At 51.5% G+C, this 16,398-nt stretch overlaps 1 protein-coding gene across 19 annotated transcripts in view; it reads right to left on the bottom strand.

Annotated features, from left to right (window-relative positions):
* The window catches only part of IGSF3 (immunoglobulin superfamily member 3), a 174,278-nt gene that overhangs the window by 21,169 nt on the left and 136,711 nt on the right, over positions 1-16,398 (bottom strand). For 8 of the 19 annotated variants that reach the window (XM_085023474.1, XM_085023475.1, XM_085023473.1 and 5 more), the window contains 3 exons: positions 15,076-15,465; positions 10,223-10,624; positions 7,443-7,847 (listed from right to left, as the gene is read on the bottom strand). In XM_085023474.1, the coding sequence (XP_084879600.1) occupies positions 7,443-7,847; positions 10,223-10,624; positions 15,076-15,465 (1,197 nt within the window). Of the gene's footprint in view, positions 1-7,442; positions 7,848-10,222; positions 10,625-13,567; positions 13,628-15,075; positions 15,466-16,398 lie in introns of all 19 variants that reach the window. The other 11 variants (XM_085023461.1, XM_085023462.1, XM_085023460.1 and 8 more) reach the window with 2 other exon arrangements.

Raw genomic sequence — 16,398 nt, 5'->3', positions numbered from 1 at the left:
CCACCAAGGAAAGTTTCTTAGGCTACAAACAGGAGCTCATGGCTCCCCACACAGCAGTTCTCAGCAAGGCAGCAATGCCCCAGGGACCACCACGGAAAGCTGTGGGCAGGAGGGGAGGGGACGGAGGCCTTGGACTAGAACCAGCAATAATGTAAACCCAGCCTGAGACGATGACGTGCCACAGATCTCTGCCTTGTATCCCACGCAACTTTCAAATCACTTTTTTTTTTTTTTTGGTCTTTTTTTAGGGCCGCACCCAAGGCATATGGAGGTTCCCAGGCTAGGGGTCAAATCGGAGCTGTAGCTGCTGGCCTACCCCACAGCCACAGCAACGCCCCATCCGAGCCCGTGTGGGACCTACACCACAACTCTCAGCAATGTCAGATCCTTAACCCACTGAGCGGGGCCAGAGATCGGACCTGTGTCCTCATGGATGCCAGTCAGATTCGTTTCCACTGAACCACAACAGGAACTCTTCAACTCACATTCTTACAAGTAAAAAAAGCTGTCTCTGCACCTAGAACCTACTTTTCATTTTACCATTGCCACAATACGTCTTCCCGGTTGGTTTTTAACTTCTAAAAAATGTTAAATTAAGGGAGGCGTTTCCTTTGCTTTGTTCAGCACTGTCGCAGGACTGGCTCAGGACTTCCGAAACCTGTCCGGACAGCAGTGCTACATCTGGGGCAGGCGAGCAGGGCTCTGCCCAGCGGCAGCATCGCCCGTGGTCCCAAGCCTCCCAAAGTAGCTGCTTCTGAACACTGACTCCTTAGAACATATTATTTTATTATGAACTGTTTCTGAAAAAAATTTCTCATTTCTGCCACCATTAAGGCATCATAACAATTTTTACAGATTACCTGAGTAAAAATGGCATATCATCTATGAATTTTATTTTAGGGTAGTAAACGGACTACTATAAATTGTTACTTAAAAAGGGAGAATACAATCTGAGTGTGATCTCAAGTCCAAATTGCTCAGCTCAGAATATTCTTATTTCACAAACTGATAAAATCCTTTCTATGTGCTCAGCACTATTCCAAGCCCTTTATAAATATTAATGATCTGGTCCTCACCAGACCCACGTGATAAATATTATTATCCCCAGATCTATAAAGACACCTGCCCAAGGTTACACTGCTGGTAGGTGCTAGAGCCAGGATTCAAACCCAGGCTGTCTGGTCTGCCCTTGCCTCTGACCTTCATGAAGGGTGACCCTCCATGCCACTGTGTACAAATGGGGCTCCCCTGGCTCTTGCCAACCCGCGTGGGGACTAACCTCCCCACCCCCATGCTTCAGTCCTATCAACACCAGCAGGCTGCTGCCCCCTCAGGATGCTCTTTAACCCACTCAGAGCCTGAACGCCCCACTGCTCCTTCCCTCCACCCACCCCCATCCCAACAGACTCCCCCCCCTCAGGCCCTTGCCCCATCCCCGGGGTGACCCTACCACGTCCCTCCAACTCCTCCCTGCGCCTCTCTCTCTCCCCAGGCCTCTGGACAGCCAGAGGGGCAGGAGCCGCGACACCTCCATCACTTGGGCGGCAACCTTCAGCGCGGAAACTGGCACACAGCAGGTGTTCAAACGAGCTCCCAGGAGGCGCCGGGAGGGAGGAGGCAAGGAGAAAGTAGCAAAAGTTTGGAGGTGGAAAGAGCTAATTAGGAGTAAGCCAGACATGCCCTGTCTGCCTTACCTGTCTGCAGACAGAGCAGTGACCCTTGTTCACTGACTCCAAACAGGTGCACGGTTTGTCACCATGACAACCAAGTCTGAGGCTCGGGGTGGGGGCAGGGCGGAGGCTGGGGACTCCTCTGGGGCTCTTGCTCTCCTGGTCTACCTACACACCCACCGGGCAGAAGCCACATGCCTACGGGATGGACAAACTCCAGGTCCTCCTGACAGAAAGGAGGGGCCAATCCCTCTGAAGGATGGGGCAGCCTGTCACCTACTAGACTGTGACAAGGAGAGCCATTGTCACAAGCCCCAGACTCGGGGAAGTCAAAGAAAAAGCCCTCAGCTCTCCCAATCTGCCAGGTCAGCAGTAAGAAATTGGAGAAAACAGATTTGGCAGCATCCAGAGGGTATTAAATATTCATCCTGACTGCCCATCAGTAAAATCCCAGCAGAATACACCCACTGACAAGTCGGCTTTCCACACCGGAGGCTGTCCTCCTGGAAGCTTGTTTATTGCTTTGTCAATTTAAATGTGCAATATTTAAGAGCCAGACCAAGATATGGTTGTAAATATTTGGAAAATGAGTGCTGACATCTCCCTTATTGCCTCTGTGTTTAGGGAGAGGTAATTGGAGGGTATCTTTGGTACTAACGAAAATCAGAAGGCAGCAAAGCAATGCTTCAAAATTTAAAGAGAAAAGAATTGATTAAGAGTTAAGAATAGAATATGGTGAACTAGCTTAAAGTCTGGCCTAAATGCCCTTTGGCGGGGGGGAGGGTGTCCCATTCTGCCATCAGTGGGAGTGAGGCTAAGCTAAAGCAACGAGAAAAGGGGAGGGACGGCGTTCCTGGAAGATTTCCTCAGGGACGTGCATTCGGAACGGGAAGCACATGTCTACAGTGGTTGATACGGTAACAGATCCACAACCAGTTCACCCTGCCACCCAGCCAGAGCTTTTGTGAAATAAATACCGGTGACGGTCAGGTCCGCGGTGGCTCCGGCAAGGATGGGTCTAGAGCACAGACCACACAGAGCCTTGTCGGGAGCAGGTGCCATCAGCTGTGGACGGCTGATAAATGGACCAGCGTGAGTGAGTCAACAGTTCCCTGCATTTCTACTGGATTCTGTTAGAATAAGAATATTTGACAAAATCAGGAGCATCCCCTTGTGGCTTGGCAGTAATGAACACAACTAGTGGTTATGAGGCCTCGGGTTTGATGCCTGGCCTTGCTCAGTGGGTTAAGGATCCGGTGTTGCCATGAGCTGTGGTGTAGGTCGAGGATGTGGCTCAGATCTGGTGTTGCTGTGGCTGTAGTGTAGGCCGGCAGCTATAGCTTCCATTCCACCCCTAGCCCGGGAACTTTCATGTGCCACGAATGCAGCCCTAAAAAGACCAAAAAAAAAAAGAGGCGGGGGGGAACATTTAACAAAATCATCTTTTTAAAAGGGAGGAAGCAGGTACTGGGGGAGGTTCCTATGGAAAACACCAGAGCAGCAATAAGAATCCATGTTTTGAGAGGCAAGAGACAGAGAGAGAGTAGAAAGAAGAGAAGCCAACACTGGGCTGAGCTCTGGTGTCCCCAAGCCTTAGGGCCATCTGGTGGCAGAAGTCAGAAGAAAGAGAGGCATTCGCGGAGGCACAAATTAAACGCCTACACATTAGCAAACTGTCTTGAGAAAACTCTGCAGGTGCCTTGTGACCCCAACTTAAAAAAACAAACCTAAGTGTCTGCTAATGCAACACAGGACGGTAACCTAGAAAGAGCGGGGATTGAATCAAGGTATATGGTACCCAAGAGGATTCCTGAGGAAAAAATACCATAATAAAATAAATTACATGTGGACTCAGGAGCCAGACGGCCTGTCTGGATTTGAATCTTGCCTCTGCCATTTATTATGGATCACTGGGTAATTTATTTATCCCCGGTGTCAGCATCCTCATCTATAAAAGGAGTGAAGGTGGCACCCCCTCATGGCATTGCATGGATTAAGGAAGAGCTAGAAACGTCGCCGTATGTCAAACATTCAGGACAGCGACGGGCACACGAGAAAAGGTCAGTAAAGATGAGCTGCTGTCGCTGTTACTGGCGTTACTTGTGCGGCCACCAGTGCCCAGGCTCCTCCACGGGAGGAGTCACTCTACAGGGAGAGGCGCCTCCGTAAAGGAGACCCTTAACTGAGTGCAGACAGGCTAAATTCTGATTCCACAGCCTTAAAAAAAGGTCCAAGACTCCCTTTCGTCCACCCCAACTTTTGCTTTTTCCTTGGCCCGCACCACAGCAAACAGAGTTCCTGGGCTAGGGCTCAGATCTGAGCTGCAGTTGTGACCTCCACAGCAGCTGCAGCAAAGCCAGATCCTTTAACCCACTGTGCCAGCCGGGGATCGAACCAGCCTCCAGGCACTGCAGGGAAGCTGCCAATCCCATTGTGCCACAGTGGGAACTCCCCAACTGCTTTTTAATTTTTTTTTTGTCTTTTTTTTTTTTTTTTTTGCCATTCTTTGGGCCACTCCCATAGCATATGGAGGTTCCCAGGCTAGGGGTCAAATCAGAGCTGTAGCTGCTGGCCTACCCTACAGCCACAGCAATGTCAGCTCCAAACTGCATCTGTGACCTACACCACAGCTCACAGCAACGCCCAATCCTTAACCCACTGAGCGAGGAAAGGGATTGAACCCACATCCTCATGGATGCTAGTGGGGTTCGTTTCCGCTGAGCCAGAACAGGAACTCCCAACTGCTTGTTAATAAAGTTCATCCCTGGGTTCGCATCCCCACATTTCACTCTCTATTTTTTGACTCCAGCAAGGCACAACCTCTCTGAGCCTCCGTTACTGCATTTGTAAAATGGGAACGCAATACTTTCTTCCCAGGGCTGCAGCGACAGCAAATGAGGTCATATGCACCAAGTGTCCGGGACAGTCCTCAGCAGGCAGTCAACCCTCTGGTACTTTTCCACTTCTACTTCCCCCAAATAAAAGCACCAGTACCAACGAGGGTGTGGAGGAAAAAGAGCAAAAATGAACACAAAGCTCTTTGGAAAATATTAAGTACTAAATGCATAAATATTTAATAAGGAGAGACAGTAACACTCACAGGGGAGGCACTCTCCCCGGTGCTACATGCAGCCTCGGCGCCTGCTGTGCCCTCCTCGGCCCCTGGAGGGCCAGCCCAGCGCATTGCTGGGCACCTCTGAGCAGAGGCCAAGCACCCTGGCGCTCGCTCCCAAGTCTCCCATGGCGGCCACCGAGTGTGCTCACTTCACAGTGAAATCACGAACAAAATCAGTGTAAGCCACATGAGACACAAAGGCCATCCTCAGGGCAGATCCCGGGTTCCCCAACTCTCCGGGGCAGGAGGGGAGCAATAAATCTGTGTCGTGGCAAATGCACTTCCAGGGACATCAGAGAGACCCGGGCTCCATCTCCTTCCAATCCGTTTGCCTCCATCGCGGCTCCTAAACACTGGCAGCCTTGGTTTCCTCGTTAGCAAAAGGAGCACAGAAACATCTACATAATTTCTGTACTGGACGAACTTAGAAAACAGAGGTACTCAGCACAAAGCCAACCACCCAAGGGGTACTTGGTACATTTTTGTCCCCTTCTCCCTTTAGTGGCACCATAAATTAATCCAAATAACGAGAACCTCCGATGAACTAATTCCTTTTGCTTCCCTTAGGCACCCCAGCCTTGGATTCTAAGCAGTAAGAGGAGGAAGGAAATATTACAGATTGATTCAAAAAGGCAATGCCAGGCAAGGTCCTAGCTTAGCACCTCCTCTGCCTTCTGCAGCCAGGGAACCACGTGACGAGCACATGAGGCCAGGAGACCACAAAGGGCGCAATTACTCAGCGAGGCAGGCAAGCGGGCCCCGTGGCATTTTCCACAACAAGGGTTCATGCAAAATGGGGGTCTCTGCTTAACCTTCCATTAACCTGCAAATCCACTTAAGCAGAAGAGCCTCTTCCCTGGGCATCTTGTGGTCCAAATTTAGGATCTAATTGGCCAAGGAGCCATCCCGTCATTTATACAACTTGTTCATTCCAAGCTAGTTCAATACAGGCCTCTGGTATGGGGTTATAAGAGGCGAAGGGTATGCTCAGACATTTGCGTTTTGTAACCTCACACTGCTGAAAACAACAAGCACTGTGACCGCCTGCCGTGACAGAGCAGATCCGGCTAGGCACACATCTTGGCTGTGAGCTGGCAGAAAAGTTCTTCTTGCAAGGTGTTCAAACCATCTTTGCAAAGTGGGTGGGGTGGAAACTCAGAGAAAAGGCCTTGCAAAGTCCTCTCTTGTCCAGCCCCCAAACTTTCAGCCTGGGTGCCTGTGCTCTCCTGCTCAGGGCTGAGCATTGGGAGGGAAGCAGGAGCCAGGCGGGGCTCTACCTCCACCTGCTTCCAACCTAACCGGAGGCAGGGACAGGCAGGAGGGAAACCCTAAGAGTATCAGGTGCTTACCCTCTTCCCCCATGTTAGGGGAAGGGCCCTGATGAAGGTGAGCGTGTTTGCAGGAAGCCCCCGAGACTGCCCATGCTAGGGCATCCCGACCACCTGCTATGAGAGCTTCTGCCTGCCTGGGAGCTGGGAGCCGGGAGCTCAAATCCAGGGCCTGAGAATAGGGCCTGGGCCAAGGAAACAGTGTGGGAGAAAGATGGACAAGGACTCAAACCCTGGCCCCGTTCACTAGCTACGTGACCCTCGGTTGGTCACTGATCTTTCCTGGGGCTGTTGTGAAATTCTCAGAAAATCACCAACCCTGAGCGCCTCACACAAAGCAGACGCTCTACAAGTGCCTGCCATTTTCCCTCTCACCTCTGAGGTTCCCTGTCTGCAAACGGGGCAATGGTTCCACCCCATTCACTTTGTTGCTGCAAGAATTACTGGAGATGACATTAAGTAGAGACAGCTCATGCAAAACAGTCAAGATGGCCTGCACACTTCACAGATACCAACGTCTTCACAGACAGACAGACACACACACGGCTGGGGAACTGTCCTAGATTAAAGGAGTCTAAAGAGAAATGACAACTAACTAGGACATGTGATCCCTGATTGGACCCTGGTTTGGAAGGGAAAAACCTACAAGAGGTATTTCAAGACAACTGGGGAAACGCTAGTCACGTCCTACAATCCCATTAAATTCCCGGAGTCTGATAATGCTGCGGTCACTGGGTGGGACAAAGTCCTGACCTTCAGAGAAACACGGACGTATTTCTGAGGAAATGTCCTAATGTTGGCAACTTACCTTCGAATGGCTCAAATGGCAACTTACCTTCAAAAGGCTCAAAAACAATAAAAATTACACACGGAGGGAGAAGGGAATGTGCTAAGATGTTAATGAGCAACCATCATGAAAAGAAATACGAGTCTTGCAACTTCCTACCGTTTGGAAATCTCTCAAACAGAAAGCTGGGAGATGAAAGCAGCCAGGCCAAGGAGTTCCCATTGTGCTGCAGTAGAAACAAATTTGACTAGTATCCATGAGAACGCAGGTTCGATCTCCAGCCTCGCTCAGGGGGTTAAGGATCCGGCATTGCCGCAAGCTGTGGGTCAGCTGCGGATGCAGCTCAGATCCTGCATTGCTGTGGCTGTGGCGTAGGGTTTGACCCCTAGCCTGGGAACTTCCATATGCCTCAGAGAAGGCCCAGAAAAAAAAAAAAAAAAAAAGGCAAAAAGCAGCCAGGCTGAGGGCTCAGGGCTGGACTTCACCTGCCTTTCCACGTGTCCCGTCAGCTCAGCAGGTGCCCGGGGCCCCAGGACCCTTACCTGGCTGCAGCACCCTGATCTCCAGCAGGTTGGAGGTCCTCTCAGCCAGCCTCGTCCAGCTGTTGTTGTAGTTCCTCCGCCACAGCTCCGCCACACACTGGTACTTGCCCGCCTCCGTGTCGCTGGCCCGGCTGATGCTCAGGCGGACATTGTTGCTGGATTCGGCCTTCTCAATGGCTGTTCGGGTCCGGAAGCTGGAGGACCGGTCCCCCCACTGGACCCCTCCATCCCGGGTGAAGGTCACCAGGTCGTGGAACTCGACAGTGCCCACCGGTTGGAAGCGCCACGTGACCGCCACAGGCACCCGGGAGGGGTAGTGGGGTTTGATGATGCACTGCAGGTCGAAGGAGTCGCTATAGGTCACCCCGGGTGTGCGGGAGATGGCAGTGACCGCAAAGCCTGTCTCTGGAGAGAGAGCAGAGGGACTCAGGCCAGGGGAGACACGTGGCTTTCTCAGGGCAGTGTGACGTGACAAGGGCGCCCTGGCAAAGGCTAGAACAAAGGCTCAGACCCCGGTCTCTGACGCCTCCTCTGCCTGGCCCACCAGTGCATGCGTGCCGGGGGTGGGGGCAGGTGCAGCAGGTGCCCAAGTCCCCCGAGCTGGTCTTGCTCCTGGTCCCTCTTCCGCCTCCTCATGGAATCCAAGGAAAAGAGGCAGCAAGGGACTCACAGTCAGAGGGAATGATCTTCCAAAGGTGCGACCTGGGGTGAGGCGGGCTCTGCACAAGCAGGCTGCCCTCCATACTCCGCCCTCGCTAATCCCTAATACGACCCCTCAACAGGAGTCATCGGAGTCCCTTCAGTCTTGAAACGTGACTTACTGTTACCAAATTGGCTATGATTACAAAAATGTGAGCAGCCAGTACTTCCCAAATGCCATCTATGTGCCAGGAGCGGTGCCAGCTGCTCTGCTTTCACCACACTTTACTGAACCTTCAAAACGACCCTGCGGGATAGGGAGGCTCATCAGCCCTTCCTTACGGGGATGATCGAACTGAGAACCAGCAAGGTTAAATAAACTGGCCACTCTCAAGCTGCCTGTAAATGGCAATCGGGCACAAAACTGCATGTCACTGACCCCGGGGGCCTGATGAGGTTGCTTTACTCCTGGGAAGTGTAAGACCGTGGTTCAAGGCATAGACCCTGGAGCCGGATGCCCAACTGTGACACTTTCTAGCTGTATGATGTTGATACTTAACTTCCTCTGCCTCTACTTTCCCATCTGTAAAATGGGTCCTTGTGAAGACTGGATGTGTTAGCATTTCTGAAATACCTGGACTGGTACCTGCCACACAGCATATACTCTTATTTTGTTAAACATGTAGTTTGTTTAAACACACACACAAGGTACTTTCAGGAAGGCACTTTAAACTCTGCCGGTAAAAGACAAGGCACAGAACAAATCTTTCGGCAGAGCTGGGACAGGGCGCATTGGTTACCCCGGGCTGTGGGGACCAGAGACGCATGGTGAGTAGCACAGAGAAGAGTAGCGAATAACCTGACACTGTATGATCACTTCTCACTCCGACCACTCCCCAGACGTCCCTAGCCTCACAGGATGGGAAAGCCTCCCGCTGTTGGACGCCCGGAACCTTCCTCGAAGCTTCCGTTTCCACGTGTCCACACAGGGCGCTGAGCAGAGGCCCAGGGGTTGAGCTGATCAGGACCCGCAACCACTGGATGATGTTTCCAGAGGCGTGATTCGTGCAGATAGCAGGTCAACTTTGGGGATTAAGCTTTTAGAAAGTAAATGTAATTCTAGTCTCGGTCGGGCAGTGAGAAAGGACTTCGTTGAGGGAGAAACCGCCTGGGGCTGCCATCTTGATTGGGGTGTGTCCAAGAGCACCACCAAGCCCACCTGTGAGGAAGGTGGCACCGTGGTCCCGGGGCTGGGATGCAAAGTCACTGAGGACAACTGAGGTCACAGTCTGCTGACAAACCGGAAAGACCTGACAAGACGTGACGTGACAAGTTACCTTCCCCGCAAAGGAGCAGTCTGGTCTTTTAAAATTCAATAGACTGGTTCTATTAGGCAAATAAATGCTGACAGAAGCCTCTGGAACTGCCCTGTGAGAAGCAAATCTAATATTCTTTGGTTTTAGCAAATCTCAAGGTATCTTCTACTTTCATGCTAATGAGGAAAAGGCTCCTTAAGGAAGAGCCCTATAGAGGAAAAGACAAAAACACAGGCTTTGGAAAAAAAAATAAGACAAATGGCTGGTTTCCTGGGTTCAGACTGTGGGTCTGTTATTTAAAAGCTACAGCCCTGGGCAAACTAATCCACCTGTCTCTCTAGTCTCCTTGTGAAATCAGAGTGTTTACCTGTAGGCTAGGTGAGGATTCCAAGGGACAACTGAGCTTAAGAGCTTACACTCAGCCAGAAATGGTACAAGAGGTGATTTTCTCCTCTTCTCTGCACTGCTCAGAACTTCCCAGGAGGGCTGAGCTCCTGAGCAGGAGGGTCTGGGATGCAGGAAGGGAGAGGGTTTGCTCTCGCTCTTCCAGGCCAATTTTGGCCATGGCCATGTTCCTTTACCTGGGGTCACTGCTCTCCTGGCCAGAATGCCTACCCCCCAGACCCGAGTCCTAACGGCTCCCAGCTCGCCCAATCCCAGAGAACCACCAAGTCGAACCATCGTCGGTTCCTTTATCGCCATGCACACTCGGTAAAGGCGTTCTTCAATTAAACCCTTTGGAAGGTGCCATCTGTTTCCTATGAGGGTCCTGACATGGGAGCATCTCCCCAACAGTCCCACCAAAAGACTGCCGAGCTGACTTACCGAGAGCCGTGATGGAGATGAGGGTGCTGGCCCGGCGCTCCCCAACCACCTGCCACTCGCCGTCCACGGCCCGCACCCACTCGGTCACGTGGCATTCGTACTGGCCCTCATCCTCCTTCCTGCTGTTGAAGATGCCCAGGCTGAACGAGTTGGGCTGCACCTGCTCCATCTGGACGCCCCCAAAGCTGCTGCGCTCCCAGTAGGACGCGCCGTGCTGCAAGGTGCCGTCCCGATCCAGCCACATGATGTTGCTGCGGCGGTTCTGCCTGTCCACCAGCTGCCACATGACGGAGAAGCGGCCCAGCGGCCGGCCCGCCGTGCGGATGCTGCAGGAGAGGTGCAGATTCTCACCCTCCAGGACGATGCTGGCATTGCTGGCCACCTCCACCGAGATGCTGCTCTCTGGGGAGAGGGAGAGAGCGCCACACTGGGGTTTTCTGGGCTCCGCCATGCCCTCCCCACAGCTTCCAAGCAGGCGGGGAACAAATGTCACTCTATTCAGGTACAGAGGATACTAGCCCTCTGCTGCAAGCCCCAGCTGGTTCTGGGCTTCATGCACCGTCATTCTAGATCTGATAACCCAGGAGGCGCTGTGCGGGTGAAAAGATAATGTGTGGGATAACGAGGGCCCAAGCCCTGACCCTGAACCGGAACCTAAGACAAACAACACAATGACATTACACCGAGGGCATAAAACGACCAGGTACAGTCAGCCCTCCACATCCACGGCTGCCACATCCATGGATTCGATCAACTGTGGGTAGAAAATAGTCCAAAAAAAAAAAAAAATTCCAGATGGTTCCAAAAAGTAAAACCTGAATTTGTCACACACCGGCAACTATTTACACAGCATTTACACCATATTAGGTATAAATAATCTGGAGATGGTGTGCACATGTTATATGCAAATCCATTGCCATTGTATATAAGGGACTTGAGCCCCTGCAGATTTGGTTATCTATGGGCAGCCCTGGAACCAATCCCTTGGAGTCCACGGGACGACTGTAATGTGTTCACGAATTTTCAACTTGGGTTTTCAGTACGTCGAATATCTTGAAAATTCTACTTTACCTTATCTTCCTACTACTCGGGGCTATAGCAGTCAAATAAAAGCTGAGCATCCCTAAGTGCCATTTGAGCCCTCCAGGGCAATATTAGGAAGCAGGAAAAAAAAAAAAAAAGGAAGTATTTGAAGGATAATGTGTGCTTGGGTGTGGGTAACAGTGGGGCACAGGCAGCCTCGTTTCATGGAGTGTGTGGGGATCGAGCCGTCATACTTTTTTTAACACAGAGAAACACTCCAAAGCCAGTGGCTCGCCTTCCCACTGCCACCCACCTTCAAGCCCTGGGGCTCAGAGTTTCCTGGTGGCCTGGAAGTTAAGGACTTGGCGTTGTCACTGCTGTGGCTCAGGTTTGATCCCTGGGTTTGGAAACTTCTGCATGCCACAAGTGCAGCCAAAAAAAAAAGCCTTGGGATTCCACTTCTCTTAACCTTGACTTTTCTGCCGATCTTACTTTGGGATAAAGATTCCACTCCCACGTTGCTCGGATCCTGCGTTGCTGTGGCTCTGGCATAGGCTGGCAGCTACAGCTCCGATTCGACCCCTAGCCTGGGAACCTCCATATGCCGTGGGAGCGGCCCAAGAAAAGGCAAAAAGACAAAAAAAAAAAGATTCCCTCCCTTCTCTCCCTTTGCTACTAATGTAGCTAACGCCCTCAAAGGAATTATTTAAGTTCAAGATAGGGAGAGTATTATATTGTGTGATTTGTTAAAAATTCAAAGTAAATGAAACAATGTCTATAAATCTCCTAATAAATAGGCTTTCAAAAACTGGTCAGCATGATCATAACTAATTTTACTATTCCGATTAACTCTTTGTCTTTATAAATATTGTGGATATTTTAATCTATCTTAATTATGCGTATGTTATTCTGTAAAATTATCTGCACTGAGCTCAAAAAGTCCTTAAGTATTAAAAAACAGAAAGCACCAGAACTAATACAGCTCCAGTTTTCTGGGTACCACCTACATGAAACACATACAATTTTAAATCAATCAATCAATCAAATCCCAGATTAAGTGGCACACCCAATTACGGAGGGGAGAAGCATACCCAGGACCATGCATTTGAATCAAGCTTTTCTCCCCTGTGTTTCCCCCAAAGGCAGAAGAAAGCCAAGATGAGCCCTGAGCCCTGGCACACGGCTCTTGCAATGGTGACTGTGCCTGCCGCCCAGTGTGGAATGGCTTGTTTCACGTGAGATAAAGGTTTGGATGGACAGGGGAGGGAACAGGAATTCTCCCAGGAGCCGGGCCACGGTGATTCCCCGGAGATGGCGGGGCTCCTGATTGGCTCCATCTACAGCACCAGTGGCCAGAAACAAAGACCTGGAGGCAGGCAGACCAGGCTCCAGGCCCACATCTACTGCTTCCTAACGCTGCAGTCTTAGGCTCCTAACCTAATCTGCCCAAGCTTCCACGTCTCACGTGCAAAATGGAGAGCCGAACAGTCCTCCTTCTTAGGGTCACCACACTGAGAGCATCAGATGAGTAATTACTTTTCACCATCATCGTTAATAAACGATATTCTTCCTCAGATGAAAGACTCACTAAAGACGACCTCCCAGTGTTACTGATTCAAAGTGAGGAATTAAGGAAGGGCAACTTTAGCATCAAGGGAAACAAATCCCTTGGCAGGCCTTAAGCAGAAGAAGGATTTGCAGAGAGCATCACTCCCGCACCTACTGTCACCCTAATGGACTTAGCCCTGGCTTGTTTGGTACGAGGGCTGCTGCGTGGGGCTCTGCTGCCCGAGCAAGCCTGGAAAACCCACATGGTTAGATGTGGAACTGTGGGAAGCAAAACCATTCCGCAGCCCTGGCAGAGGCACAGGCAGATGCGGTGCTGCCCCAGCTGTTAAGACTACTGACAGTGTTCCCAGGCCTGAGAAAAGGCAGCCAACAGTTGAAAACTTTCTGGGTTCAGTGGAAACTAGGACAGAACTAATGAGGACCTAAATGCATGTTCGCAAATTGAAATTTCCAATCAGGAGGTGGATGGCACAGGCCAAGCGCAGAGCAGTGGATGTGGAGGTAGAAGCAAATGTTTCTAAGGGGATGCAAGCTCGACCACAAAAGGCACGGGCTCAGCCACTTCTCTGTACGGTGCTCTGGCTTCTTCATTCACACGAGGGGTAGAATATTGGCCTCTCCTGGGGACTGGAGGGGTGGGAGCCGAGGCGATGATAAGCACTTTGGGCTCTTGGGAGGAAAAGCGCCGTTAAAATCCAAGGTTTCATTATCACCATTACCGACGTGATCACTGTTGTTCTCTGGTAGACTTACCCAAGTGGCCTTGGGGCAGGATCTGGTGGTGCTGGGGGACTTTAACTACCCAGTTATCTGCTGGAAAAGCAATACAGCAGGCCACAGATCATCAAACAAGTTCTTGGAAGGGGGCAGGGAAAATCTCTCACTACAAAAAACAGAGGAAGGACACAGCGTGGCTGCCCTTTTCTGGATCCTTCCAAACCCACGAGGCATTAGTTGCGGATGTGACAGCGGAGAGTCCGTGGTTAAAGGCAAAGCCCAGACCGACAGGAAAAGAGTAAAGAGAGTGGGCATCCAATTCAACAGATTTCATTCTACAAATAGTCAGCAAGCACCTACCCTGTGCAAAGCATCATGCTGGGCATTGCGGTGGGAGGAGGGGGAGTCTAAGGAAGACAAGAATCTCAAGGTAATTAGATGTGTGTGTGAGAGAGAGAGAGAGAGAGTGATTAAAACGATCATAATAATAAGCACAAAAGAAAGTCAACCTGTTGGTGAGAAAAGAAAAAAAGCAGAGCAAGACCCCTGTGTCTGTCCTCTTCTTCACACTTGGAGAGAACTATGTACAAAATGTCAAAGTGTAAATAAAAACGTAACAGGAATGATTGCAGGGCTAAGAGAAGAACAGCCTCAGCAGCTGAGAAAGGTTAAAGGTTAGTTTTTTAACGTCACCATCTTGTTTAAAATCAGGGTATTCTCTAAGCTTTCTCTTTTTATTAAAAACAACACTATGAGAGAAATGGGATATTACTGAGAACATTCCGACACTATGGATGATTCAACCCAACCTAAGCCAACACTGGCAGTCCCCCGAGTGCCCGGTCCTAACCATCACCCCCCGCCCCCGCCCCCCCCCGACCACGCAAGCTGCCAGCCACCAGCTGCAAGGAGGCAGGGAGCCCGCCTGGGCAGCCCTGGAGGTAAGGAAGCTTAAAAAGCCTGTACCCCCGGAGGACGGGGCAGTCTCATGCGCTGACTTTTGTAAACACAATTTCAGCAGGGGAGAGACAATTAGGGAGAGGCCCATCCTCACACCCCTGCAAGAGAGCCAATCTTTCTTAACAAGGCCCTTGACGATTTAAAATCCTCCCATAGAAGACCAACCCTGCCAAAGTGAGATTGCAAGACAGGAATCCACCCACTTCTTCTGGGACTTAATTCCCACACAGGAGCAAACAGCTGTCCTGGATTCCTGGTTGGCCTCCAAGCTGAGCTGGCACTGCTGGCGCTGACACAGAGCCGCTGGCGCTCCAGTCTGGCCAGCTTGCAAACACACACCTGAGCCTCTGCCTGCGTCAGGGCTTTGCTAAGTGTGGGCAGGGGAGCTGGAGAAAGGCTGGGGGGGACCAGTTTTCTCTGCTGGCTCTGACTGAACCCTGAGTTCCACCTGCCCTGCCCTGCCCTGCCCTCCGCCTCCCCACGGCTCCTCTTCCCCACCCCTCCACCCCGCTGCCCTCAGACGGTGCTGGCTGCTGGACCAGAGCAGCGGGAGGAGGAGAGGCAGCCCGCGTCCCTCCACTTACTGATGGGGAGGACGATGATGGGGATGTTCTTGGGTCGCTTGCTCTCCTTGTCGATGAATTCCCCGGTGACCGTCTTCTCTCTCTCTGTCACCCGGCAGTTGTACTTGCCGCTGTCCTCCTGGCGGAGGTGGTAGATCTTCAGCACGAAGACGCTGTCGCTCTCCTTGGCCACCTTGAGCTGGCCCCTGGCCTCCCGGTGGTTGAACTCACTGTTGAGGATGGGCACGGCGTTGGGCCCCATGCTGGCAATGAGAGAGCTGTTGAAGGCCCAGGAGACGGCAAAGTACCGGTCGGGAATGTTCTGCGCCTCCAGGATGCATCGGAACTCCACCGGCTCACCCACCGTGTACAGCCGCTTATCCGTTTCTAGTCGAACGGTGAACTCTTTGTCTGAGAAAGCGAATCACAAAACGGATGCATCCTGGGTGAAGAAGGCCCTCGGCTCTCAAGCTGCACCGGCCAATTCCCACCACCCAGGCCTTCATGTGAAGTTGACTCCTGGGAAGGCGCCTCCACACTTGGCTTGGGAGAAAACTCAAACTCCCACCCCGGGGATCTGAGGCCCAGAAACACCCTTGAATATCACAGAGAGAACTCAAAGCTAGCCAGACCCAGACAGTCTAAGGGGCTTGGTACCCCAGTCAGGACGACATGGCTCTGTCCGCAGCTTATAAAGCCCTAGCCGAGACTCCCAGAGGTCAGAGGCAACACCACTCCTCGCATCACTTACACGGCAGGTTACAGGGGTCCAGCCTTGATCTACATGCCCAGAGCTCCACATAAGCATCGTGATTTTTTTTGTTGTTGTTTTTAGGGCCACACCTGAGGCTTATGGAGAGGTTCCAGGCTAGGGGTCTAATCAGAGCTACAGCTGCCGACCTACACCACAGCCACAGCAACACCAGATCCGGGCCTCGTCTGCAACCTACACCACGGCTCACGGCAATGCCGGATCCTTAACCCATTCAGCGAAGCCAGGGATTGAACCGGAAACCTCATGGTTCCTGGTCAGATTCATTTCCTCTGCGTCACAATGGGAACTCCAAGCATCAGGATGACAAGCATTTTCAGCAGATATTATAGGACTTACCCTGCTGAGATTTGTGAAACAAAATTACACTGTGGCCTAGGTGCTGACCCCACTCTTAATAAATACTGTGTGTGTGTGTGCGTGTGTGCACACGCATGCATGCACACGCATGCATGCACACGCATGTGTGTTTGTCAGATAAAATCTCTAGAAAGATGGAGTGGGTAAGTACCTACTTCTGCTGACAGTCAGATGACCCCTGGAATGGTCAATGAACCCAGGCACCCTTCAAA

The sequence above is a fragment of the Sus scrofa genome, chromosome 4 (genome assembly GCF_054392235.1).
Source record: "Sus scrofa isolate SSC_HxYL_T2T_F1_AM1 chromosome 4, Sscrofa_HxYL_maternal_Yorkshire_Landrace_v2.0, whole genome shotgun sequence".
NCBI classification, from domain to species: Eukaryota; Metazoa; Chordata; class Mammalia; order Artiodactyla; family Suidae; genus Sus; species Sus scrofa.
The sequence above is the reverse complement of the archived record's forward strand: the minus strand, read 5'-3'. Positions and strand labels throughout refer to the sequence as shown.